We start from the raw sequence: 25,652 nt of genomic DNA on the forward strand, positions 1-25,652 counted from the left end.
AGCTCACAAAAATACTTAGTGCTTTATTTCCACCTCAAAGCCAAGGCGCCACACGCATGCAGGGACACGGATGGAGCCCATGGATGGGGACACCGACGATGGACACGTGCAGCAGGACCTGCTCAAAGCCAGCCCGGCCCCAGCTCTGCCAGGGCCCTGCAGCTCCCGCTGGACGAGGCTCTGCCCACCCTGGGAAGAGCTCTGGGACATCCCAGGGGACTCTTGGTGGTGGCTGTGCTCAGGTGAAGGGCAGGGGGGGACCCACACTGGTCCTTCCGTAGGGTGGGACAGGCCCTGGCAAGTGCAGATCTCCCCAAAATCAAGACAGCTCCAGGTGCCCCTTCCAGCAGCACTGTAGGAGGAGCGTGGGGAGACTGTCAGTCCCCATCTGCCATCCAGCCATGTCCCCTGTGCCCTGGCGGCCAGGGCTGCACACTGGGGGCACTGCTGAACCCCAGCAGGTCCCAGCTCCAGCCCCACGGCACAGGGGAAGCCATGGGGACGCTGGGGCAAAGCCCTCCAGCACCAGCACACCCAGCCTTCCTCCTCAGATTGGGTTGGAACGGGCACAGCACCCCTGGCACAGCCTGTGCTGCTGGGGGGCCTCTGGGAAAGGCAGGAGTGAGACCTGGATGCTCCCAGCACCTGCTGTGCCCTGTGTGCTCCTACCCTGCTCCAGGCAGTCCCTGCACGGCCCAGCACCTTCCTGCTCCCCTCCTGGGCACTCAGGCACACGTGGGCCAGGACCTGCCCCAGTCCAGTCAGAGAGCAGCGCCTGAAGCCAGCCCAAAAGGCCACCAGCCCTTTCTGAGGACTTGCCCCAAGACCCCCAGCCTGGAGGAGGAACTGTGAGACCCCCCAGGCCAAGAAAGGGCAGGGCAGGGCTGGACCCCCATGCCCCAACATTGGGACCAGCATCCTGCTCTCCCTGGAGCGTTCTCCTGGAGCTGGAGGGAGCCAGGACAGGGCTCCCTGGGAGAGCCCCCAGCTCCCCTGGAGCAGAGCTGCAGGTCAGGAGGGACAGACACTCAGGGACCTCGGCAGGAGCCTCGCAGCAGCTCCACAGCAAACAGGCAGCCCTCCTCCAGCAGCACAGGGAAGAGGAGCCCCAGCACGGGGCTGCCTAGAAGTGCTTGTCCTCCAGCAGGGAGCTCACCACCAGCTCCTTGTTGCCGAAGTCCCAGAAGGCAGTCATGTGGAAGGCCATGTTGGAGAGGACAACCAGGTACTCCAGGAAGGCGAAGACAGTGTACACTGGGGGAGGAAGCACAGCAGGTGAGGGGCACCCACAGCTGCATCGGCCCCGGGAGCTGGGGCCCTGTCTCTGTTTGGGACAGCAGAGCAGGGGCTGGGGGGCTTGGGCCCCACCAGGGAAGAAGCGTGGCTGGGCACCTGGAGCTTCCCTGGGCTGGGATTGGAAGGCAAGGCATCACATTAGGAGGATGGTAGACATCAGGAGGAATTCTTGGACACCAGAAGGAATTTTTTCATAGAAGGGCTGGTCAGGCATTGAAGCTGCCCAGGGAGGTTTGGAGTGCCCATCCCTGGAAGTGCCCAAGGAAGGCCTGGAGGTGGCACTGAGTGCTCTGGGCTGGGAACAAAGTGGGCATGGGGCACAGCTGGGACTTGCTGATGCCAGGGACCCCTTCCAACCTCAACAATCCAGTGATTCAGTGATTCTGGGAGCACCCAGCCCCCTCCCCACGCGCCCCCCAGCAGCCCCCTCACCTCCAGGGCCGCAGTACCAGTTGTGGTGGAAGTAAACGCACACGGCGAACGCGAACGTGATGAAGGTGAAGAAGAAGAGCAGCTGCTTCCACTTGTACGACTTGCGCTCCTGGAAAAGGCCAAGGGCTGGCTGATGCCAGAGCGGCCATGCCATGCCATGCCATGCCCTGCCATGCCATGCCATGCCATGCCAATCCCAGGGAAGCTCTGCCCTGGCCCCACACAGCCCCGGGGCTCTCTGCACCCTGGCCCCTCATGCAGAGCCCCCCAGGCCAGCCCCAGTGGTGGCTGGGGCAGGGCTGTGCCCTGGGGCTCACACCTACATGGAGATACAGGTGCGAGGGAGCTATGGGGTCCCAGTACATAAGGTGCCCCTGGTGCTGGGGTGCTCAGGGGACCCCTCGAGGATGGGCCAAGGCTCTACCGGAGGCAGATCCCCGGGCCCGGGTGGCAGCAGGTGGCCCCAGGGCACAGGGAATTCACCGGGTGCTGCATCCCCTCACCCACAACAGCAGCAGGGAGGAGGAAACCACATGAAGGGCGGCAGCTGGGGCGGGTGCTGTGCTGGAGAGCTCGCCCAGCACGCCCTGGCACTGGAGGGGCCCCATCCTGCCCCCCAGCACCCCCTCTGATGGGGCAGGAACAGAGCACGGGGACGCTGCCAGCAGCCCCACACTCGCAGCTCACCGCTCTGTCCCGCAGGGCTCAGCCTTTGTGACAAGCCAGAGGCCAGGCCTGTCCCCTGTGCAGGCTCCCAACCCAGTGCCCAGCACCCCAAAGCTGGGGCTGGGGGTGCAGTGACCCCCGGCAGGCACAGCAGGTGCTGGCTCCAATTTCCTGCCTCTTTCTCCCATCACCCTGAGGGTCATGGATAAGGATCCTGCAGCCTGGGGGGCAGGGGAACCCCAAGCTGTGTCTGGAGCCCAAAGAGCATTGGGGCTGCAAGGGGGGACAGCCCCACAGAAGGGGCTGGGGATATCACAGACAGCCCTGGCTGTTGCAGGTGGGAGGGGAATTTCCCCCTCGCCTGACGCTTCACATGAGACAAAGATTCCATTCTGAGGGAGCGCTGATAACAAGGAAAATTTAAATTGCCCCATCACACTTTCCATTACCCCCATAAGGCGTGCCAGGGAGGAAAACCCAGCGAGGAAGGACGGATTGACGGGCACCTCACCGTGCGGGGACACGCGGGTGACGCCACCTCCAGCCCACGGGGGCCGGGCTGGCCCTGCCTGCGGGCACGGCCGCTCCCACGGGCCAGCAGCAGCCCAGCCCAGCCCGGCCGAGCGCGGGTGTGAGCAGCGGCGGCGGCACCGGGAGCGCAGAGCCAGCCCCGAGGCGCGGCGCCGCCGGGTTTCACACCGGAAAAGCGGCTGGGAACGGCGCTGTCACCGCGCCGCCACCGCGCTCCCACGGCGGCAAAGGGCTGCGCTGAGCCCCGGCACGGCCCCGCCGCGCCCACACACCCTGCCCGGGCCCCGGGGCCTCCGGGACCCGCTCCTGCACGGAGCGCCTCGGCTCGTTGTCGCGCACATCTCCTCAGGAAAACCCTCTCCTTAGGGACTTTTCTGCTCGAGAAGCTGAGAGGCTTCAAGAACAAAATGTAAGCAATGGTTATCTGCTGCTGTGGAATGCAACAGGTAGATCTTTGATTAGCTCATCTTAGATGTTTATAATTAATAGCAAATCACAGCCCAGCTAGCTCAGAGAGTCCGAGACAGTTGCCTTTGTTATTCATTCTTTTCTGTTCTTAGCTTAGCTAGGCTTCTGAGATGAAACCTTTTCTTCTATTCTTTTAGTATAGTTTTAATGTATATATATATATATAATATAATATAATAAATCAAGCCTTCTGAACATGGAGTCAACATTCTTGTCTCTTCCCTCAACCTAAGACCCCTGTGAACACCATCACAGGTCATCCTGCCCAACGGCCCGGTCCCGCTGCCACCCTGGGGGAGCCACCCCGGGTGACCAGAGTGCCCTTGCACCTCTGGGTGCCCCCTGAGCTCCCCCTCTGCTGGTCTGGGCCGGGGATTATCACACGGATAATTAGGTGTTAATCCCTAATTCCAGGGCACAGCTGGCTCAGCCCGGTGCCAGGGGATCACAGGGCACCTGGTGACATGCCAGGAGGCTCAGCAGAGCTGGCTTGGAAGGTGGCACCTCAGAAGGTCACTGCAGGGGCACGGGCAGGATGCTGGGATGGGGGATGTGGGAGCTGGGATGTGGGAGCTGGAGTGCCACCCTGCCCTGCTGCAGCAGCAAGGGAAAGGGCCTTTGGGGAGCATGGTGGGAGCTCCAGGAGCTGCTGGATGAGGAGCTGCCCATGCCCTCGCTGGTGTGGGCTGCACCCACTGCCCTGCTCAGGGCTCAGGCAGTGCCAGGCACTGTCCCTGCTTCCCAGGGCCCCAGCTCTGTGGGGATCCTGCACCCGGGGACACCCCAAGGAGCCACATGGTGGCCAGAGGAGGGCACCGAGATTAGAGGGATGGAGCACCTCTGCTGTGAGGAAAGACTGGGAGAATTGGGATTGCTCAGCCTGGACAGCACCAGGAACTCCCAGGACAGAGCCCTGGAGAGGAGCTGGCAGCTCCAAGCACCCTGGCAAGAAGCCACCAAACTCTGGCTGCCTGTGAGGAAAAAGGGGAGTTAGAAAATCCCCAGGATGGGTGCTCCAAGCTGAGCTGGTGCCAGGCTCTGCTGTGGCCTGGCTGGGGCTGCTGGGCTGGCACAGCTGGAGCTGCCAACTTCCTCCTGGCAAGACAGGCTGGGGCAAGCAGTGTCACAGAGCCAGCCCAGGCCGCCGTGGCTGCATGTGTGTCTGGCTCAGAAAAGCACAGGGAATTATATTTAGTGCCCAGCTGGCGGGCCTGAGCTGAGGCACATTCCCCAGCAGGCAAAGGTGAGTCAGGAGCAGGAGGCTGGACAGCTCAGGGAGGAGAGAGTGGCTGCAGCAGAGAGCCTGGGGGCACACTGGGACTCTGCTCCCAGCCCATGGGCACACTCTGGGATGCTGCTCCCAGCCCATGGGCACACTCTGGGATGCTGCTCCCAGCCCATGGGCACACTCTGGGATGCTGCCCCCAGCCCATGGGCACACTCTGGGATGCTGCCCCCAGCCCATGGGCACACTGAGATGCTGCTCCCTGCCCATGGGCACACTCTGGGACTCTGCCCCCAGCCCATGGGCATACTCTGCATGCTGCTCCCAGCCCACAGAAGGCACTGGGGGTCTCATTCCCCCACCCTGGAGGAGCCCCAAGCCCTACAAATGCTGCTCTGAGGGCTGAGTGGCTGCTGTGAGCTACCACAGGAGCCTCCTGCTTCTTCCACTGCCTCCAGAGAGCAGAAGCACTGTGCCTAGCCCCCAGTTCCTGACTGGGACAGGGCTGAAAGTGATCTTAAGTCAAACAGCAACAGCTCACTCTGCAGGGAGCGCCCAGGCCCTGGTTCTGCCCAGGAGCCACCATCCCTTTCTGAGGGACAAGTGGCACCTGCAGGGCTGCGTGTCACACACGGCCCCAGCTCCCTGGAGGGTTTCCGGGTGTGTGCAGAGGGCCCCACAGGGAGCTCAGCTGCTCACAGAGGCTCCTCTGCGCCGCAGCAGCGCTCCCGGGGGCGCTGAGGGAGCTGGGGTGAAACCACGCGTGGTCACCAGGGTGCTTGTGGTCCCTGCTGCTCACAGGGCCCTGCTGGGCAGGGCCACAGCTCACACCCTGCTCCAGCTCCGGGGCTCAGCTGGGCCCAGGGGACTCAGGGAGCTGTGCCCCACAGGCTCCTCCTGTGCCCTTGCACTGGTGCAGCCTGGGCTGGGCTCAGCACCCACTGCCACCCCTGCCATGGCAGGGACACCTCCCACTGTCCCCAGTGTCCAGCCTGGCCTTGGGCACTGCCAGGGGTGCAGGGGCAGCCCCAGCTGCTCTGGGCACCCTGTGCCAGGCCCTGCCCACCCTGCCAGGGAACAATTCCTCATTGCCAAGATCCCACCCAGCCCTGCCCTCTGGCACTGGCAGCCATTCCCTGGGTGCTGTCCCTGCAGGCCTTGTCCCCAGTCCCTCTGCAGCTCTCCTGAGCCAGCCAGCCTGGTGCCCACCTCATGCACACACTGGTGAGAGCTGGGACACCAGCCCTGAGCTGGGGGTGGTGAAAGTGTGTTTGCAAACAAGAAGTGAAACTGCTTTGCCTCAGTGCCCTGCTCTGCAACTCAGGGCTGGGGGAAGGAGGGTTTTAAGGGCGAGCAGGCAGCCAGGAACAGCAGAGCTGCCAGCCCAGGTGGGCACTGCCATGCCACGGCCAAGCACCAAGCACAGGGTGCAGTGATCAGCAATAGCTGAAGGCTGCCAGGCTCCATTTCCCTTTTCCACAGAATCTCTCTCCTCTGCTTTGCCCCCTCCCCTCCTTTTCTCTGCCCTGCTTTCTCTCTTCTCCCCTCCCACAGAGCTTTATTTTCCTTTCTCTCACCATTTGCCACCTCGAAACTGGAAACCGCCTGTACTTCCCCATTACAAACCAGTTCCTCTGCACCTTCCTGCCCTCACACAACATCAGTTGCAACAGGAGCCCCGTCAGACACGAGAAGCTTTTGCAAGAGCAATTCCTGTCCCTCCTACCATGCCAGACCTGGGAGCTCAACCCCCACCTAAAGCAGTGCCAGCTGTGGGGCAGGGAAGGCACAGCCCCCCTGTTCCCCTCTCCTTGCAGCTCCCTACACGGAGCTTGTCCTGGTCCCAGGTTTGGCCCTGGAGAGCCTGAACCGTGTTGGGACCCTCTACTGGGGAGGAGGGAAGGACAGAACACCGTGGGACCAGAGCCATTCCTCAACTGTCCCCTCCTGCCATCGCCAGCTCCAGGGCTGGGGGCAGCACATGTGAACAAAGGCCCCACAAGGGACACCAACCGAGCCAGTCTGTCCCCAAGGTGATGTACACAGAGGGATCAGCTGTTCCCTGGCCTAAAACAGCCCCACGAGCACGGCTGGGCAGCTCACTAGCACTGCACAGCCTTGTATGTGGCAGGGACGTGGCAGTGGCACCTGCTGTGTCCCACCCTGCCGAGCCAAGCAAACCACGGGTGTCACAGGAGCTGTGCCAAGCCTGCCCAGGGCCACCAGCCCTGAGCAGAGGGCTTGGAGCCTGAGGAATCCAGGCAGAGAGTGGGACAATCCCAGGAGACCCTGCTCGGCCCGCAGGATCCATGGGAGGGATTGGTGGCACCAGCCCAAGGCCACCACGGGACACGGGGACGCGGCAGCTGCAGTGACCCGAGTCCCTTAGCCAAAGGGGACGCCTGGTGGTGTGACAAGCACTGTGCCACCTTCACCCCGACACAGCCGGCCTGGGAGCTGTGTCACCCCGCCGCGCCTTCCTCCTCCTCCTCCCTTACCCGTCCCCCTCGTGACCTGGGCGACAGCTCCATCCCGTGGCCGCGCACGAAGCGGGCGGGGACACCGCAGCTGGCACAGGGACACCGCACCCCCGGTGGCCTCGGGTCAGCGCTGGCCCTGGACGCCTCCTGTCTCCTCGGGGAACCCCCCAGCTTTGGGGGGACCACGCACCCCGAGGGCGGCCCCCCTCCACCAGCAGGGGTGTTCCAGGACGGGAGGAGGAAGTGAGTGGTGGCACTGTGCCAGGTGGTGGCATGCTCAGCCAAGGTGTCACCACGCTCCCTGCTCTTCCCCTCATGGATATGCAGATTCCTTCAGCCCACGGGTAGAGTCACAGAAAACAAGGAGGCTGGAAAATCCCTCTGCGAGCACTGAGTGCAACTGCACCCCAGCAGAGCCAAGGCCACCATTAATCCATGTCCCAGAGTGTCACACCCACACAGCTGTGAAATACCTCCAGGGATGGGACTCCACCCCTGGCCTGGGCAGCTGTGTCAGGGCTGGACAGCCCTGCCGAGGAAGTGATTATCACAATATCCAATGTGAACCTCCCCTGGCACGGTTGGAGGCTGATTCCTCCTGTCCTGTCCCTGTTCCCTGCGAGCAGAGCCCAAACTCCCGGCTGTCCCCTCCTGTCACGAGCTGTGCAGACCCACAAGGTCCCCTGAGCCTCCGTTTCTCCAGGCTGAGCTCCTTCAGCCCCTTCCCCAGCTCCATTCCCCTCGCTGGACGTGCTCCAGCCCTCCACAGGCTCTCTTGCCTGGAGGGGCCTAAAGCTGAGCCCAGGATCTGGGATGCCTCACCCCTGTCCATTGCAGGGGAGATGAACCAGCCCCAGTGGGTGACGTGGCAGGGGAGGAGATCTGGGGCCTGGGAGGTCTCACCCAGAAAAAAGGCAAGCCAAAACAATATGACAGAAATAAAGGAAGCTGTGGGAAAGCTGCCAGGGAATGACTGTGAACTCCCTCTATTCCCATATCAGCAGGAAGAACAGATCACTTCCCAGGGAGAGAGGAGAATCTCAGAATCTCCACAAGTCCCTTTCCTTAGGAGACTTGCAGCCAAACAGCTGCTGGAAACTTCTTTCCCAGGTCTCTGGAGTCAGGCAGCGGGGACAGGCTCGCCGAATTGGCGGAAGGGCAGGATAAGCAGTGGTGACAGAGCAGGAGCTGCTCGGGATTGTAGATCTGGGGCCCACAGCTCTCATACTGCTGGGACTGCAGAGCTCAGCCCCACAGCTCTCATGCTGACAGGGCTGCAGAGCTCAGCCCCACAGCTCTCATCCTGCTGGGACTGCAGAGCTGAGCCCCACAGCTCATCCTGCTAGGACTGCAGAGCTCAGCCCCACAGCTCATCCTGCTGGGACTGCAGAGCTCAGCCCCACAGCTCTCATGCTGACAGGGCTGCAGAGCTCAGCCCCACAGCTCTCATCCTGCTGGCACTGCAGAGCTCAGCCCCACAGCTCTCATCCTGACAGGACTGCAGAGCTCAGCCCCACAGCTCTCATGCTGACGGGACTGCAGAGCTCAGCCCCACAGCTCTCATCCTGCTGGGACTGCAGAGCTCAGCCCCACAGCTCTCATCCTGCTGGGACTGCAGAGCTCAGCCCCACAGCTCTCATCCTGACAGGGCTGCAGAGCTCAGCCCCACAGCTCTCATCCTGACAGGACTGCAGAGCTCAGCCCCACAGCTCTCATCCTGCTGGGACTGCAGAGCTCAGCCCCACAGCTCTCATCCTGCTGGGACTGCAGAGCTCAGCCCCACAGCTCTCATCCTGCTGGGACTGCAGAGCTCAGCCCCACAGCTCTCATCCTGACAGGGCTGCAGAGCTCAGCCCCACAGCTCTCATCCTGACAGGACTGCAGAGCTCAGCCCCACAGCTCTCATCCTGACAGGGCTGCAGAGCTCAGCCCCACAGCTCTCATCCTGCTGGGACTGCAGAGCTCAGCCCCACAGCTCTCATCCTGCTGGGACTGCAGAGCTCAGCCCCACAGCTCTCATCCTGCTGGGACTGCAGAGCTCAGCCCCACAGCTCTCATCCTGACAGGACTGCAGAGCTCAGCCCCACAGCTCTCATCCTGCTGGGACTGCAGAGCTCAGCCCCACAGCTCTCATGCTGACAGGGCTGCAGAGCTCAGCCCCACAGCTCTCATCCTGCTGGCACTGCAGAGCTCAGCCCCACAGCTCTCATCCTGACAGGGCTGCAGAGCTCAGCCCCACAGCTCTCATCCTGACAGGACTGCAGAGCTCAGCCCCACAGCTCTCATCCTGACAGGGCTGCAGAGCTCAGCCCCACAGCTCTCATCCTGCTGGGACTGCAGAGCTCAGCCCCACAGCTCTCATCCTGCTGGGACTGCAGAGCTCAGCCCCACAGCTCTCATCCTGACAGGGCTGCAGAGCTCAGCCCCACAGCTCTCATCCTGACAGGACTGCAGAGCTCAGCCCCACAGCTCTCATCCTGACAGGGCTGCAGAGCTCAGCCCCACAGCTCTCATCCTGCTGGGACTGCAGAGCTCAGCCCCACAGCTCTCATCCTGCTGGGACTGCAGAGCTCAGCCCCACAGCTCTCATCCTGACAGGACTGCAGAGCTCAGCCCCACAGCTCTCATCCTGACAGGGCTGCAGAGCTCAGCCCCACAGCTCTCATCCTGCTGGGACTGCAGAGCTCAGCCCCACAGCTCTCATCCTGCTGGGACTGCAGAGCTCAGCCCCACAGCTCTCATCCTGCTGGGACTGCAGAGCTCAGCCCCACAGCTCTCATCCTGCTGGGACTGCAGAGCTCAGCCCCACAGCTCTCATCCTGCTGGGACTGCAGAGCTCAGCCCCACAGCACCCATCCTGCAGGGACACAATCCCCAGGCACAGCACCTGCCCTGCAGTCCTGCTCAGAGTCCCTTGGGAGAGGCTTCTCCAGCCCTTGGCATCCTCCCAGCCTGGGACACAGGCACACACCCCCAACGGGCTCTGCTCTGCAAAGTGACATCTTCCTGGGCACCACAAATCCAGGACCCCTCCCCATTTAACACTGGGACCATGAGTGCTGCGAGACTGGGATCAGCTGGGGAGAAGTATCCTGAGGGGAAAGGACAGACAATTCCAGGCAGTCCAGATCCATAGGTGAAGGAAAGCGTACAGAAGCAGGTCCTGGCACCTCACTCCTCACGTGTCCTGGATGTCCTGCCCTGCCCATGGCTGCCAGTGCCCACAGGTCGGGACCAAGCTGGATGTCCTGCCCGCCTGCCCCAAAATCCAGGACAAATTTGGATGCCCTGCCCACCTGCCCCATAAACCAGGACAAACCTGGATGTCATGCATGCCTGCCCCATAATCCAGGACCAAGCTGGATGTACTGCCGAAGGCCCAGGACTTACACCACAGAGGCTGCACCCAGGCAATGGGGCCAGGAGTCCCTGTCTGGATCCTCCCCCAGACCCGCTGCCCCCACAGGCAGCCCCTGCACCCCCTGACCCTTCCCCAGAAAAGGAGCCAGAGCCAGCCTGCTCAGTCATTCTGGAGCAAAGGGAGAACAACTCCTGCTGCCCACTGCTCCCAGCTTGCAGGACCAGCAATGCCCAGCACAGGGAAGCCAAATTCAGTTTAGAAACAGGCATGGAGAAGGGATGAGCAATCCCAACCCACAGGGATGCTGAGGGGTTTCCAGTATGATCTCTCAATGAAAACTTAATCAGATACTGGGAGGAAATCCTTCCCTGCCCAGAGCAGCTGGTACTGCCCCTGCATCCCTGGCAGTGCCCAAGGCCAGGCTGGACACTGGGGCTGGGAGCACCTGGGACAGTGGGAGGTGTCCCATGTCCCATGGCAGGGGTGGCACTGGGTGGGCTTTAAGGTCCCTTCCCACCCAAACCATTCTGTGGTTCTATGATAAAACAAGAAAATAGGAAATAAAAAGCTTCCTTCCCGTTTTGCTTTGGTAAATGGATTTTGGTGACTTCTTCCATTTCACCTGCTGCCGTTGGCTCCTCTAGCACTTTCACAAGCAAGGACAGCCAAAGCCCTTCAGTGCCAGCCCAAAGCCCCCTCCCAGCTCCCAGCATGGCCCCAGAGCCCCCTCCCAGCTCCCAGCACAGAGAGAAGAAAGGAAAGTGTCTGTACCTCGGGACTTACTGTGTGTTTCTTAGTCATTCTCCAGAGGATGCAGGTGAGCAGCATGTGGCCCAGGGCCGACGTGATGAACACGATGAAGGCATTTTCGTGGATTGCTGGATTGACAAACAACAGGTTTCCTGTTCAATCCAAGCCAGGAGCACAAGGGGAAGGTGGGGCAGGATTTGGGAAGGCTTTGTGCTCTGCTGGGAGCCCCAGCACCCCTGGTGATGCTGGGACTCCAGTGGGGTCTTGGCAGGAGACGGGCACAGCACGGCTCCATAACCTTCTCCTGCTGCCTCAGGGCCCCCTGGAAGGGGATAAAAGTGCCTGGAAGGGGATAAAAGTGCCTGGAAGACTTATCCCAAAGTGCATGGAGGGTGTTTCTGTGCTTTGGAACCACAGCTTCACACAGCTGTAAAGCGACACTTGGGAGCAGCTCAGCATTGCCACTGTTGTTCTAGGGACAGAGAAACTGAGGAATGGGGAGGGGGTACAGAGTGAGTCAGTCCAAAGTCCATCTTCTGTCCCCCTGTATTACCTACTGCTCATTAGCAGCATCAGCAGCCTCACGTGCAGCCTGAGGTTGCCTTGTGCATAGCTGGACTAGCCCAGGTACAGGATCAGGCTGGGAAAGCAGCTGGAGCAAGGCTAAGGCAGAGCTGCTCCCAAGGCCCCACACAACCCCTGCACCTTCAAGTGAGAGATTTTCACAAGTGCTGCTCTGAAAAGAACTTCCCTTCCCCAGAAGCTGAACCTCAGGCTGAACTCCCAATCACGTGAACACCAGGAATGCCCATCCCTGTCTGCCCTCTCCATGCCAGGGGAAGGGAAGCACGCGAGGAGTGAGGTGCCAGCAGGTGGGAGAGGTCAGAGCAGGGTGCCCTGCACGGATGGGGAGAGGTCAGAGCAGAGTGCCCTGCAGGGATGGGGAGAGGTCAGAGCAGTGCCCTGCAGGGATGGGGAGAGGTCAGAGCAGAGTGCCCTGCAGGGATGGGGAGAGGTCAGACCGGGGTGCCCTGCAGGGATGGGGAGAGGTCAGAGCAGAGTGCCCTGCAGGGATGGGGAGAGGTCAGACCGGGGAGCCCTGCAGGGATGGGGAGAGGTCAGAGCAGGGTGCCCTGCAGGGATGGGGAGAGGTCAGAGCAGGGTGCCCTGCAGGGATGGGGAGAGGTCAGACCGGGGAGCCCTGCAGGGATGGGGAGAGGTCAGAGCAGGGTGCCCTGCAGGGATGGGGAGAGGTCAGAGCAGAGTGCCCTGCAGGGATGGGGAGAGGTCAGGGCAGGGTGCCCTGCAGGGATGGGGAGAGGTCAGAGCAGAGTGCCCTGCAGGGATGGGGAGAGGTCAGGGCAGGGTGCCCTGCAGGGATGGGGAGAGGTCAGACCGGGGAGCCCTGCAGGGATGGGGAGAGGTCAGAGCAGGGTGCCCTGCAGGGATGGGGAGAGGTCAGACCGGGGTGCCCTGCAGGGATGGGGAGAGGTCAGACCGGGGTGCCCTGCAGAGATGGGGAGAGGTCAGAGCAGTGTCCTGCAGAGATGGGGAGAGGTCAGAGCAGTGTCCTGCAGGGATGGGGAGAGGTCAGAGCAGTGTCCTGCAGGGATGGGGAGAGGTCAGACCGGGGTGTCCTGCAGGGATGATTAACCTGAGCATGGCAGCTCAGGGCTGCAACTTTCCCCAGAGCCGGGGATTAGTCTGGGGTGAGGATCCCAGGAAGTGGGTCAGCCTCAGCTCCCAGGGCTCTGCACCAGGCTGGCCCCGCTGGCCAAACCTCAGAGCAGCACTTGCATTTCCAAGGGCAGGGCCCTGGCCTGGACAAGCTGGAGAAGCCCCTGGGGCAGGTCAGGCTGCAGACCCTGCCATGAGAGGGGCACTGTGCTCACCATGGGGACAGGGAAGGCTGGCAGGAGACAAGGAGGGTGAGCGGGACAGGGACAGGTCCCAGAGCACAGACCTCTGTTGGAATGTTGGGGGACACAAGACAGATGCTGCACTTTGGACCTGGTTAACATAAGAGATTTGATAACAGGATGCCTTGGCAAAAGCAAACGGAACTTTGAAAATTAGACCTAGATTGTAAGAAGATTAAATCAGACTGGTTTACCAGAAAAAGAAAATCCCATTAAACTCTGCAAGCAAGAGATGCTGTTATATGCATAAGTTTGTGCGTGCGATTTTAGCCAAACTATTGCAGTACACATTACTAATCTCCCTGAAATAGTATATAAGTGTTTGTATCCCACAATAAAATTGGATTCTGATCACAGAGTCAGTCTCCCTGTCTCTCTCCATCACTGACAGACCTCCATCAGCAGGAGGTTCCTGCCCTGCCATCCCAGTCACTGGGATCCACCACAGAGCACCCTCACCCCAAAGGCTGTGGGAGATCCTGGGACTCTGCTCAAAGCACCACAGCCCTGAATCCCAGAACAGTTTGGGTTGAGAGGGACCTTAAAAACCTTTTCATCCCACTCCCTGCCATGGCAGGGACATCCTCCACTGTCCCAGGCTGCTCCAGCCCCAGTATCCAGCCTGGCCTTGGGCACTGCCAGGGATGCAGGGGCAGCCCCAGCTGCTCTGGGCACCCTGTGCCAGGGCCTGCCCACCCTGCCAGGGAACAATTCCTCATTGCCAGGATCCCGCCCAGCCCTGCCCTCTGGCACTGGGAAGCCATTCGCCTTGTCCTGGCACTCCATTCTTTGTCCCCAGTCCCTCTGCAGCCCACAGCTGGACACAATATCCATCATCACCACCCTGCTGTGCAGGAAAAGCCAACACATTACAGCCCTGCTGATACAGCCCAGCACAGGGTGTGTTCCCACTGCAACAGCACCACCTTGCTGGCTCCTGCATTTCAGTGCTTCCCACTTAACCCCTGGTGCCTCCTCCAGATCTTAGGATGAAACAGCAGCTGCAGACCAGCACTGGCACTTGTGTTCTTCTGAGATGAGACCATGTGGGGGAAGAGAATTTCCCAGTCTGTCATGGCCAGGTTCTGGATACATGGATTTATCCTGAACAACTCTGATTCTGTTTCCAGGAGCTATCAGAGGGCTGGAGCCGCTCTGCTCTGGAGCCAGGCTGGGAGAGCTGGGGGTGCTCACCTGGAGAGGAGAAGCTGCAGGGAGAGCTCAGAGCCCCTGGCAGGGCCTGAAGGGGCTCCAGCAGAGCTGCAGAGGGACTGGGGACAAGGCCTGCAGGGACAGCACCCAGGGAATGGCTGCCAGTGCCAGAGGGCAGGGCTGGGTGGGATCTTGGCAATGAGGAATTGTTCCCTGGCAGGGTGGGCAGGCCCTGGCACAGGGTGCCCAGAGCAGCTGGGGCTGCCCCTGCATCCCTGGCAGTGCCCAAGGCCAGGCTGGACACTGGGGACAGTGGGAGGTGTCCCTGCCATGGAAGGGGTGGCACTGGGTGGGCTCTGAGGTCCCTTCCCAATGCAAACCAGTCTGGCATTCTATGACTCTATGAAATTTTGCCCAGAAACTCCTGGTGAGGGTATGTGAAGGCAGCTGGAGCAGAGCCAGCTCAGAGCCCAGCCCTGCTGTGGGGATGGAGGGGAAGCAGGATGAGCTCTGACCCACCTCAGCGCTGGATCAGGCCTGGGCACATGGGTGGAACCAGGTGCCAAGGCCTGGTCCAGGCTCCATCCCCAGCCTGAACCCAGGGCTTCAACCAAGCATCAGCAACCAAGAATTGTAGGAAAAGCAGAGCTATTTGCGTGCCATGCACCCTTCATTCCTCTATAACCACTAACTCCAATGGACTCCCTGGGGGCTTTGAACTGTTTTCTCTCCCAGCTGCAGGGAGAGGGGTGGGCAGGGGGTGACACCTACCATAGTTTTCGGTGGAGGACACGTAGGTGAGGATGAGGAGGGCGAAGTTCTCGACGAGGTTGAGCAGCAGGGTGATGTGGCACAGGCGCAGGTAGCGGGGGTGGGGGCAGTGGCAGCTCTGGTAGTGGTTCCAGTAGGCCACGGCCACGAGCAGGCGCGGCGCCGAGTGCAGGCCGATGCACAGGCGCCACACGTAGCGCTGCGGGGTCTCGCCCCCGATGGCCGCGCTGATGGACGGCAGGTAGTTGGGCACCTGCGGGGACACGGGCTCGTGGGGACAAGCACACGCACGGAAACTGTCCTTTCTGTAATGCTCAGCGAGGTAATTCCTAGCCCCAAAGCCAGGGGATGTATCATGGCAGCGTACCAGTCCATCCCATGGGGTTGTGGATCCCGCAGCCCTGCTGGGGCAGTCCTGGGGTGCTGGGGGGCCCTGCCCAGGTACCTGCTCAGGTTTCTCACTTTTACTCTCCCGATTGTCCAGAGAATCCCAAAATGGCTTCGGTTGGAAGGACCTTAAGGTCCAGGGACACTTCCCACTGTCCCAGGTGCTCCCAGCCCCAGTGTCCAGCCTGGCCTTGGGCACTGCCAGGGATGCAGGGGCAGCCACAGCTGCTCTGGGCACCCTGTGCCAGGGCCTGCCCACCCTGCCATTCCCAAGATCCCATCCAGCCATGCCCTCTGGCACTGGGAAGCCATTCCCCCTTTCCTGGCACTCCAGGCCCTGCTGAAGTTCCCCTGCTGGAGTGAGATGTCTCCTGCTCTCCATCCGCAGCTCGTGTCCAGCTGCTCATCAAGCAGCCTGAAAGCCCTGAGCCCAATCCCATCCCACATGGAGCTCCAGGCCCTCCCTGCCTGACACCTGTGGCTCCTCTGAACTCCAGCAGACCTGGGGCAGCAGCTCTGCACCAACCCCTCCCCAGGATGATGTATTTCCCTTCAGCTTCCCCACCTTTATTCCTCACTGCAATAACCCCCAGCGTGCCCAGTCCAGACACCAGCCTGACCAGTCTGTGCTGCCTTCAGTCCCAGCACAAAGCCAAGCCTGCTGCTGCCAGTCCTGAGGCACCACAAGGACAATGAAACAATGCAGCTTGCTCTGGATTCTGGAAAACTTTGGTGGGAAAGCCCAAGAGAGGAGCCCAGAAGGAGGGAGAGGAGGAGAGAGGAATCCAGAAGGTTGATACAAACCCAGGAGGAGAAGGGAGCCCAGAGGGAGGGAGAGGAGGCCAGGAGAGGAGAGAGAAGAGCCCAGGAGGAGGGAGCGGAGTCCAGGAGGACACAGGAGCTCTGTCACCCCCCAGGAACACGGATTTCCCCCAGGTAGTCTCTCACCCCACAGTGGGTCGCAGTCGTCTCACGGAAGTTGAAGAGCAGAGACCAGATGACACAGAAGAGGAACCCAAAGAGGGGGCAGAACACAGTGCCAAGGGCCAGCGTGGTGAAACGCAGCCGGAACAGGATCCCGTCCCGATCCAGCGGCAGCGGGACCTGCAGCATCTTGGAAACCTGGAAATCAACAAACCAATGTCTGACTGGGGCGCTCTGTCCTGCTCTGGGCAAGGTGACAAGGTGGGGATCAGTCACAGGCAAGGTTGTGACCCCACACACACGGCTCAGCCCCTCACACTCTGAGTGACCCCACACACACACGGCTCAGCCCCTCACACCCTGAGTGATCCCACACACACAGCTCAGCCCCTCACACCCTGAGTGACCCCACACACACACGGCTCAGCCCCTCACACCCTGAGTGACCCCACACACACACACAGCTCAGCCCCTCACACCCTGAGTGACCCCACACACACACACGGCTCAGCCCCTCACACCCTGAGTGACCCCACACCCGCAGGATGGGCAGCCAAAGAAATCCCATTGTGTGGACACAGGCACCTCGAGACTCACGGAGAACAGGGAGCAGGGCAGAGCAGGGCAGAGCAGGGCAGAGCAGGGCCCTTTTCTGCAAGCCTCCAGAGGGATCTGGCAGGAAGGGCACGTGAACCCTGTCCCGTGGCATCCATCCAGACCATTCCCTGTGCTCGATGCAGCGCTGACACAGCCGGGCCACCGCTGTCAGTCCCGCCGGGAGCCGCAGCTCCTCCAGCACAGCCCCGGCTCCCTCAGCCCCGGCTCCACAGCCCGGCTTCCCCGGCTCCAGCTCCCACAGCCCCGGCTGCCTCAGCCCCGGCTCCCACAGCCCCGGCTCCACAACCCGTGCTCATCCTGCCGCACCCGGCCCTGCATGGGCAGCGCTGCCTGGAGCTGGGCCGGGGCAGGGTTAGGCTGGATATTGTGAAAGGTTCTTCCTATCTTCCTGGCACTGCCCAGGCTGCCCAGGGAATGGGCACGGCCCCGAGGCTGCCACAGCTCCAGGAGCCTTTGGCCGGCGCTGCCAGGGATGCCCAGGCTGGGCTTGGTGGGCTCTGGGCTGGCACTGGGGGATCCCTGGGGGTCCCTTCCCTCAGGACATTCCATGGCTCCGCACACCCCCGGCTGCAGGGTCAGGGCAGCACAGGCCCCACACAACAAAACCGGGCTGTCAGGTCGGGAATGCGGGGACAGGCACAGTGGTCCCCAGCCCCAAGGGATCCCCTCAGCCCCAAGGGATCAGGCTGGGATGGATCCCACAGCTCGGCTGCTGGACAAATCGGATTTATAGACAATCCCCGAGCCGTCTGGGCAGTGTCCCAGGGCAGCACGGCCACTGCACCCGCACCAAAAGCCCCCCACAACGGGGAACCGAGCCCCAGGGAAGGCACCGACGCCAAGCACCGAGGGGCCACAGAACGAACGCAGAGCTCAGCCACACCCGCGCTGCCGGGCACGGACTGAGAATTAGTGAGGATAAAAGCAAAGAGAAAGGGGAGCTCCAAAGGGCCGGGTGTGGAAGGGGGTCCCCGGCCGGCCCAGGCTCCCCTCCCCGGGACCCCCCGAGGGCTCCCCACAGCCCGGGGCGGCGGATGGAGCCTCCCAAACCGTGCTCGTCCCTCGGAGCCACAGCTCCCCGTGCCGTGGAACACCCCGGCGACCCCACGGCAGGAGCCCCGCAGCCCCTGCCCTCCTTCCGCGCCCAAAGAGGGCAAATAAAAGGCAAAGCTTTTGTACCGCGTGTTGAATGGCCGGACCTGTCCTGCAGGAGAGGGGCTGCAGCACCCCGAGAGCTGTCCCGGGTACGGCACACCCTCTTAGACCCCTCTCCGGGCACCCCCCGTTCCCCCGGGGTCCCCGCAGGCGCCCCCCGCCCCAAGACCCCCAGGCTCCGCAGTGAGTGACCCCTCGGGGCACCCCACATTGCCCCAGAGACCCTCCCTGGGACCCCTCCCCAGCACCCCCATGCCCTCGCTCACCGCTCAGCCCCCGCGGCGCTGCCCCATGGCCCGGCCCGGCCCGGCAGCCCCACCACGCCTCCTCCGCCTTTTCCGCCTCCTCCTCTTCCTCCCTTTCTCCCACCTCTTCCTCTCCTTCCCCCGCCCCAAAAACCCGCTGCGGCCCCTTTAAGAGGCGGGGCCCAGCTCCCGCGCGCCGCCACGCACGATTGGTCCTCGCGGCAGAAGCCCCGCCCTCTCTAAACGCCCCGGATGTCAGGGTGGCGCCGCGACGCGGGCCGTTCTGGACCCTTCCGCGGCGCCGAGCCCCGCCCTCTCCGCCGCCCGCTCGACCAATGGGCGCTCAGTGCGCGGCGCAGCTTCGCCCAATCAGCGTTGAGCTCGGGGAGAGAGCGGGGGGGGCGCGGCCAATGGGAGGCGGAAGCGGGGCGGGGCCGAGGCGGCGCGCGGGGGAGGCCGGGAGTGCGCGCGCGGGCTGTGACGCAGCTGCGGCCCCGTGAGGCGGCGGCGGCGGCACCGCGGGCCCGACCCGGCCCGGCCGCTCCGAGCGGCGCTTCCCGGCACCCGCGGTGAGCACCGGGGCCTGCGGGGGCTGCCCCGCCCGCCCCCCGCGCCGAGCGACGCGGCCCGGCCGCCCTGCCCTCCCGGCGTGGCCGTGGCGCCGCCGCCAGGCCTTTTGTGCCGGGAGACCGGGCGGTCCCGGAGCGGGGGGGGCGCGGGGAGGCCCCGGGACGGAGGGAGGGCCGGAGGGAGGCGGGAAGGTCGTGAGCGGCTGGGATTTCCCGGCAGCCGTGCCGCGGCTCTCTCCGCAGTACCTGGCCGCTTTGGGGGATTTTTAGGCCCTTTTGGTTGTCCCGGTGCGGGTCCGGTGGGAGATTCCGGGTGTTTTCCGCGGGGCATACGCGGCTCTGGATGCGGGTAACGGCCCGGCGCTCCCCGGGGCCGGGAGTTATTTGCTATCGTGTTAAATAGTCGTACTTTAAAGTTGCGTTGGTTACATGTGACTTAAAGTTATGTTGGTGATGTGGGTTTGTTTGGGTGGTTCTGGGGGATTTTCTGCTGTTGCAGTTAAACTTCAATTAGAGCTTTTTGGGGCGTGGGGTCCCTCCTCAGCTGGGGCTGCAGCGAGTGGGAGGGGGATCCTGTGTAAAACCCTCGAGTCTTACTAATTCTGCTCCAGCTCTTGGGTTCACTGAATCCCCAAATCCCTGGGGCTGGCACAGCCCTGCCAGCCCATGCAGTGCCAGCTGTGCCCCATGGGCACCTTGTGCCCAGCCCAGAGCACTCAGTGCCACCTCCAGGGTACACCTGCAGGGATGGGCACTGCAAAGCTCCCTGGGCAGCCCCTGCCAAGGCCTGAGCTCCCTTTCCATGGGCAAATTGCTGCTGCTGTCCCAGCTGAGCCTGCCCTGGCCCAGCCTGAGGCCGCTCCCTCTGCTCCTGTCCCTGTTCCCTGGAGCAGAGCCCGACCCCCCCGGCTGTGCCCTCCTGGCAGGGACTTGTGCAGAGCCACGAGGGCCCCTGAGCCTCCTTTGCTCCAGCCCCAGCCCCTTCCAGCTCCTCAGGGATTCTGCAGCCCCTTCCAGCTCCTCAGGGATTCTGCAGCCCCTTCCAGCTCCCTCAGGGATTCTGCAGCCCCTTCCCAGCTCCTCAGGGATTCTGCAGCCCCTTCCCAGCTCCCTCAGGGATTCTGCAGCCCCTTCCAGCTCCCTCAGGGATTCTGCAGCCCCTTCCAGCTCCTCAGGGATTCTGCAGCCCCTTCCAGCTCCTCAGGGATTCTGCAGCCCCTTCCCAGCTCCATTCCCTGCCCTGGACATGCTCCAGCCCCTCCAGGACTCTCTTTCTCTCAGGAGCCCAGAACTGGACACAGCCCTCGAGGTGCAGGGGAGGACGGTTGGGTTTGAGGTAGAACAAAATGCTTGCTGTGGGAGGGGGAAATCTTTCCATAACAACCCTAACACATTTTCTCTTAAAATATGATTTTTTAGTTTTCTTCTTAGGTAGAGTTTGGCGTTTAGTGATCTCAGGACAATGTGAGAGCAGTGACTTAGAGGAGCCACAGAAAATGAGTGACTTGTGAGTTTGCAGATAAGGCTGAGAGTCACAACATCGGACAGCAGGAAAGTGCAGGTGATTTTTATCTGGCCTGAAAGGGAAACTTGCACTGGCCCAAGGGGAGGTGCCTGAAAATGTTCCATAGGAATGGAGCAGATTCTGGTGGAGAAGGACTTGGGGGGGTCAGCCTGGAGAAAAGGATGTGCAGGGTGGACTTTTCCACTCTCATCTCTCCCTGATAGGGGGCTCAGCTTGGACAGCAGCAGGAGTTTGCCCATGGAAAGGGAGCTCAGGCCTTGGCAGGGGCTGCCCAGGGAGCTTTGCAGTGCCCATCCCTGCAGGTGTGCCCTGGAGGTGGCACTGAGTGCTCTGGGCTGGGCACAAGGTGCCCATGGGGCACAGCTGGCACTGCATGGGCTGGCAGGGCTGTGCCAGCCCCAGGGATCCCATGGAAGAAGGTGGGGAGGGCTCAGGGTGCAGTGTTACCCTCTCCCAGGAGCTCCTCTCAGCTTGGGGAGCTCTGAGAGTTTGTCAGAGCAGCTTTTCCTGGCTTTTAACAGGATCATTTCACTGAAATTCCTCTTCCTGGGACAAATGAAGCCTGTAAGGATTTGCCTGTGGATGTGTGGAGACCCTTGACACTCCAGAATTGTGTGGTGTGTCTGTTGGAGTAGTTGGGGGTGACACTACAAATCATCCTTCTATTTCTCCTGCCAGGGCAGTGGGATTGGGCTGGTTGCTCTGGGCTGGTTTGGTGTCCAGCTGCTCAGGGATGGGGGGAGCCTGTGGCTGCTCCCAGTCTGGATTTGGCCATTCCCAGGAAGTGCTGCTGGTGTTAGGGAAACAAGCACTTCAGTTTCAAGGATGGGCACGTGGATGTAGCAGTTTCCCTGGGGGAGGCTGTGCTGAGCAGTGCCCAGTCCCTCTGTGCTTGCCTTGGGCACAGGGACAGGGCAGCTTGGGCTTTACTGGAATTGTTTGCCTTGGGAGTATTCCTGGTGTTGCCCATCCTTGCACTGCTGATGGTCTGCAGTGCTGTGTGTGGCTGCTGCTGCCCGGAGTACCTGGGAGTGTGGGGGAATTCCTCATTTCCTGCTGAATCTGGAGGGGGTGACGTAGTACTAGCATTTATTTTTGTTTGTTATTGGACATTATTTTAGTAATGTGTATTTTTTCTGGTTAGTATTGTTGTTTTCTTCTGGCTAATATGGCTTTTGATGGGTCATTACACCCATTATTTTTGGTCAGCATGGCATTTTTGGGGTAATGCTGACTTTTTAACTTTTGCTAATATGGCTTTTTTTGGGTTAACATGGCATTTTGTATTTCTAGTTCTAGCTTTTTTTTTTCCGTTGCTAGTACTGTTTTGGGGACAATATGAACATTATTTGGGGTAGCACTGGCTTTTTTTGTTAATCTGGCATGTTTTTGGCTAATCTGGAGCTTTCAGTGGTGAAGCTGCAGGAAAACACCCCACAGTTCCCCACAGTGTGCCCGAGGAGCTGTGGGGATTATTGTGCTGGGTTTGTTGACAAACTCAGAGAGCTGGAGCAGAGTTTGTATCTGTTTGAGCTGGGGGAGGAGGCTGGGAGAGGCAGCAGGGAATGCTGTAAAGAAACCGTGGGGGCTGGAGAGGGAACCGGGCCCAGCAAAACTCCCCTGGAACAGCAACTGCTGGGAAGTGGGAGCAGAGGGAGGCTGGGTTCCTGTAATCCCTGTGCAGTGCATTCCCCTCTGCTGGGCTTGAGGCAACTGGCAAAGAGGGTGGGACAGGAAAATCATTCCTGGAAAGCCCCAGGATTGCTGTGGGATCGCTGCAGCCCAGGACACAGGCCGAGATGGGCGGGAACTCCAGCTGTAATTAAAGGTCACACCTTAATTTTAGGGACACTGATGTTTAGTGTCACTGGAATGTTGGTGCCCTTGACCCTCCTGGGGTTATGGCAGGGTTTGGAATCACACAGTGCCGTGGGGTTGGTGCTGAAGGAGTCTGGTGGGATTGCTGCCCTCGGCAGTGAGGGAGATGGAAAATGAGTTCGTAGGGTGAGCTTTCAATCAAACCTGAATTCTGCTTTCCAGGTCTAGGAAGAAAACCTGATACATCCTGAAAATGTTCAACAAATCCTTTGGAACTCCGTTCGGAGGCAGCACCGGCTTTGGGACAACTTCAACTTTTGGGCAAAGTAAGTGAAATATCCAGGGTGGCTTTAACGAGGAGTCTTTTCCTGGAGTGCAGCTCAGAGAATGCCAGGGAGGTGGTGATCCCTCGTGGGATGGAATTAGGGAGCTGCTGGGTGCTCCAGCTGCCTTGGAAGGGGTTCACCCTGAGGCTTCACCCCTAAGCAAGCTTTCAGTTTGGGCAGACAACCAGGGCTCCGTGTCTGCTGTGGGAATTCCTTCTGTGGGAAGGAGGAGTGGAAAACGCAGTGCTTGGGGAAGGTGGTGTCACTGGGGTGTTTGGGGCTGGAACAAATCCATGGTGGGGTTGTTGGGGAGGCCTAGAAGGAAGAGCTGTGTGTGTTCTGGGGCTGTCTGTGGAGCTGCAGCCTGAGGGGCTCTCGGGGCTGTGCTTGCAGATGCTGGCTTTGGTACCACCAGCGGAGGAGCCTTCGGGACCTCGGCCTTTGGCTCCAGCAACAACACGGGCAGCCTGTTCGGGAGCACGCAGAGCAAGCCAGGTACTGCCCCAGGGGCTGGGGAGGGGAGAAAGGGAGCAGCCTAAACCGAGGAATCGTCGACAAAAATACCTAAAAGGTGCCCTCCCAAGCCCAGGACAGCAGGAACTGTCCAAGCTCCCAAGCTGAGGAGGTTGTGAAGGATTAACAGCCTGTTTCTGTCTGCAGGAGGGTTGTTTGGGTCCACCACGTTCAACCAACCAGCCACCTCCTCCACCAGCACTGGCTTTGGCTTTGGGACATCCACTGGCACATCAAACAGCCTCTTTGGAACCACTAGCACTGGTGGGAGCCTCTTCTCATCCCAGAATAATGCCTTTGCACAGAACAAACCAGCTGGTTTTGGAAGTGAGTGAGACTGGCACCCCTCTGCTGATGGGTGGGAGAGCAGTGGGAGCTGGGACAGGGTCAGGGTGGGGCTGGGGGGTTTCTCCTGCAGGATACAAGGACATCTTTCTTCCCACAGCAGCCAGGGAGGAGCCCACGTGCTCCTGAATCTAGCTGTGATTCCAGCCCTGCATTTTAAAATAAATTACCAAACGTTGTTGGTTGGAATTGTTTATCCTGAATACTGTTTTGGTGCTGTTTGGTTTTAGGTTTTTATCCTGTGGCAGAGCAGTTACAATTGGGTTTGTCTGGCAGGAGAAGACAGGGAATGCTGTTAAACTCTTCTGTAATTTTACGAGGCAAAAGCAACTGCTTGCAGCCCCTTCTGAAAAAAGAAAAGGAGCCTTGCTGATTTTCTTTATTATAAAGTTACTGTGTTGTTTTCTTCCTACTTGGAAGAAAGGAAACTGACTGCTGTAGAAGGAAACTGCTGTGGTGTGTCTGGTGTTTCTGGGTGCTGAGTTAAGGACACTTCTGCAGCAGGGAACTGCATTAGCAGCACCATCAGCTTCCAGCTTTGCTGTCAGATTCTTTTTCCCAGCAGATTTTTGCATTTTCAAACCAGTTTTTAATTTGAATAAAGTATTATGGTTTAAATTTTAAACTTTGGGTTTGTTGTAATACTGATGTTGTTATTTTTTATGCTTTATTCAGACTTTGGTACGAGCACCAGCAGTGGGGGGCTCTTTGGGACCACCAACACCACTTCCAACCCCTTTGGGAGCACATCTGGCTCTCTCTTTGGCCCAACCAGCTTCACTGCTGCTCCAACTGGCACCACTATTAAATTTAATGTAAGTTCTGCTCTGTCTTCTTGCTCCAGCCCATTTACTGTGGGAAGTTTTCAGTTTTGCAGTAGGTTGTGTGATGTCTTGGTCACTGAGTGAAAAAATGAGTTCATGTGCAAGTGTTCTGAACTGATTTGGAAACATCCCTTCTCAAACACTGTAGAATTCCAGGCTTGCTGGGTTTAGAGCCAACACTGAAGGAGTGAAGGAGCTCCTAAAGCTGAGCCTTCCCAGCAAGTGCCGTGCAATTCAAGGTGATGCATGGCAAATGCTGGCAGCAGTAAGGATTAGAGGCATCTTGGGATGGGTGAGAATCAGCACAGCTCTGCTGAGCCAGCCTGGCTCTGGGAATGGGACCTGGAAGGCGAGGAGTGCTGTTCCGCCTCCTCTGGACGAGTCCCCTTTAAGACAGGATTCAGTAACTGCTACAAAGTTCCGTGGCAGTTGGGCCTGGAGGGGGCCCAGCACAGAGGCCTGGAGGAACTGGGCTCCCTGGGGCCTGCTGCAGCAGGGACTCTGTTCCCCAAAAACTTGGCTCGTGCAGATCCCAGCCCTCTTCATTTCCTGACTGAGCTGATGTAAGAATGAGGCTTTGGGGGCAGAGCTGTGCTGCTGCCTGGGCTCTTGCAGCGCTGCTGATTTGTACTTCCATAGCACTGTTAAAAAGAGGGGGGATACTGGAATTCATGCAGAGCTCCAGGGCTTGAGTCAGAGGCTGAGGTAAACTGCTTTAAAAGTGAAACTGAAAGCAGAATTGCTGGGAGTTGTTTTGAGTGTCCTGTGACTAATTCCACTGTTGATCATCATTAAACACACCTGGGTGAGGCCTCAGCTGTACAAATAATGAAGGAATCATAAAACTGTGCAATCACACAAGGTTTGGGCTGGGAGGGACCTTAAATCCTAGCAAGTGCCCCCCTTCCATGGCAGGGACACCTCCCACTGTCCCCAGTGTCCAGCCTGGCCTTTGGCACTGCCAGGGATGCAGGGGCAGCCCCAGCTGCTCTGGGCACCCTGTGCCAGGGCCTGCCCACCCTGCCAGGGAACAATTCCTCATTGCCAAGATCCCACCCAGCCCTGCCCTCTGGCACTGGCAGCCATTCCCTGGGTGCTGTCCCTGCAGGCCTTGTCCCCAGTCCCTCTGCAGCTCTGCTGGAGCCCCTTCAGGCCCTGCCAGGGGCTCTGAGCTCTCCCTGCAGCTTCTCCTCTCCAGGTGAGCACCCCCAGCTCTCCCAGCCTGGCTCCAGAGGGGCTCCAGCCCTGGAGCAGCCCCATGGCTCCTCTGGACTGGCTCCTGGAGCTCCACATCCTCCTGCTCTTGGGCCCCAGGGCTGGAGGCTCTGCAGGTGGGGTCTTGCCCGAGCAGA

General features: G+C 60.4%; 2 protein-coding genes across 11 annotated transcripts in view; one reads left to right on the forward strand and one right to left on the reverse strand.

The window, feature by feature from the left end:
• Window positions 1–3: 3 nt before the first annotated feature.
• PGAP2 (post-GPI attachment to proteins 2) lies at window positions 4–18,484 on the reverse strand. 3 transcript variants are annotated; one of them, XM_059466289.1, is made up of 6 exons: window positions 18,402–18,484; window positions 16,387–16,560; window positions 15,052–15,304; window positions 11,243–11,337; window positions 1,729–1,837; window positions 4–1,254 (listed from the first exon to the last, which is right to left on the reverse strand). In XM_059466289.1, exons 2-6 carry the CDS (start codon window positions 16,549–16,551, stop codon window positions 1,124–1,126), a joined length of 753 nt encoding a protein of 250 aa, XP_059322272.1. In that variant the 5' UTR covers window positions 16,552–16,560; window positions 18,402–18,484; the 3' UTR covers window positions 4–1,123. The 3 variants fall into 3 exon arrangements, with proteins under 3 accessions (XP_059322272.1, XP_059322269.1, XP_059322270.1); XM_059466286.1 differs by having other exon boundaries at window positions 11,231–11,337; XM_059466287.1 differs by lacking the exon at window positions 18,402–18,484 and adding an exon at window positions 16,960–17,033 and having other exon boundaries at window positions 11,231–11,337.
• Window positions 18,485–18,826: 342 nt separating this feature from the next.
• The window catches only part of NUP98 (nucleoporin 98 and 96 precursor), a 38,513-nt gene continuing 31,687 nt past the window's right edge, over window positions 18,827–25,652 (forward strand). For 4 of the 8 annotated variants that reach the window (XM_059493476.1, XM_059493482.1, XM_059493484.1 and 1 more), the window contains exons 1-5: window positions 18,832–18,949; window positions 22,515–22,618; window positions 23,012–23,189; window positions 23,279–23,458; window positions 24,152–24,291. In XM_059493476.1, coding sequence (XP_059349459.1) covers window positions 23,012–23,189; window positions 23,279–23,458; window positions 24,152–24,291 — 498 coding nt within the window. In that variant the 5' untranslated portion in view covers window positions 18,832–18,949; window positions 22,515–22,618. Of the gene's footprint in view, window positions 18,950–19,235; window positions 19,299–22,514; window positions 22,619–23,011; window positions 23,190–23,278; window positions 23,459–24,151; window positions 24,292–25,652 lie in introns of those variants that run through there. The other 4 variants (XM_059493478.1, XM_059493477.1, XM_059493479.1 and 1 more) reach the window with 4 other exon arrangements.

Source organism: Ammospiza nelsoni, chromosome 2 (assembly GCF_027579445.1).
Source record: "Ammospiza nelsoni isolate bAmmNel1 chromosome 2, bAmmNel1.pri, whole genome shotgun sequence".
Taxonomy (NCBI): domain Eukaryota; kingdom Metazoa; phylum Chordata; class Aves; order Passeriformes; family Passerellidae; genus Ammospiza; species Ammospiza nelsoni.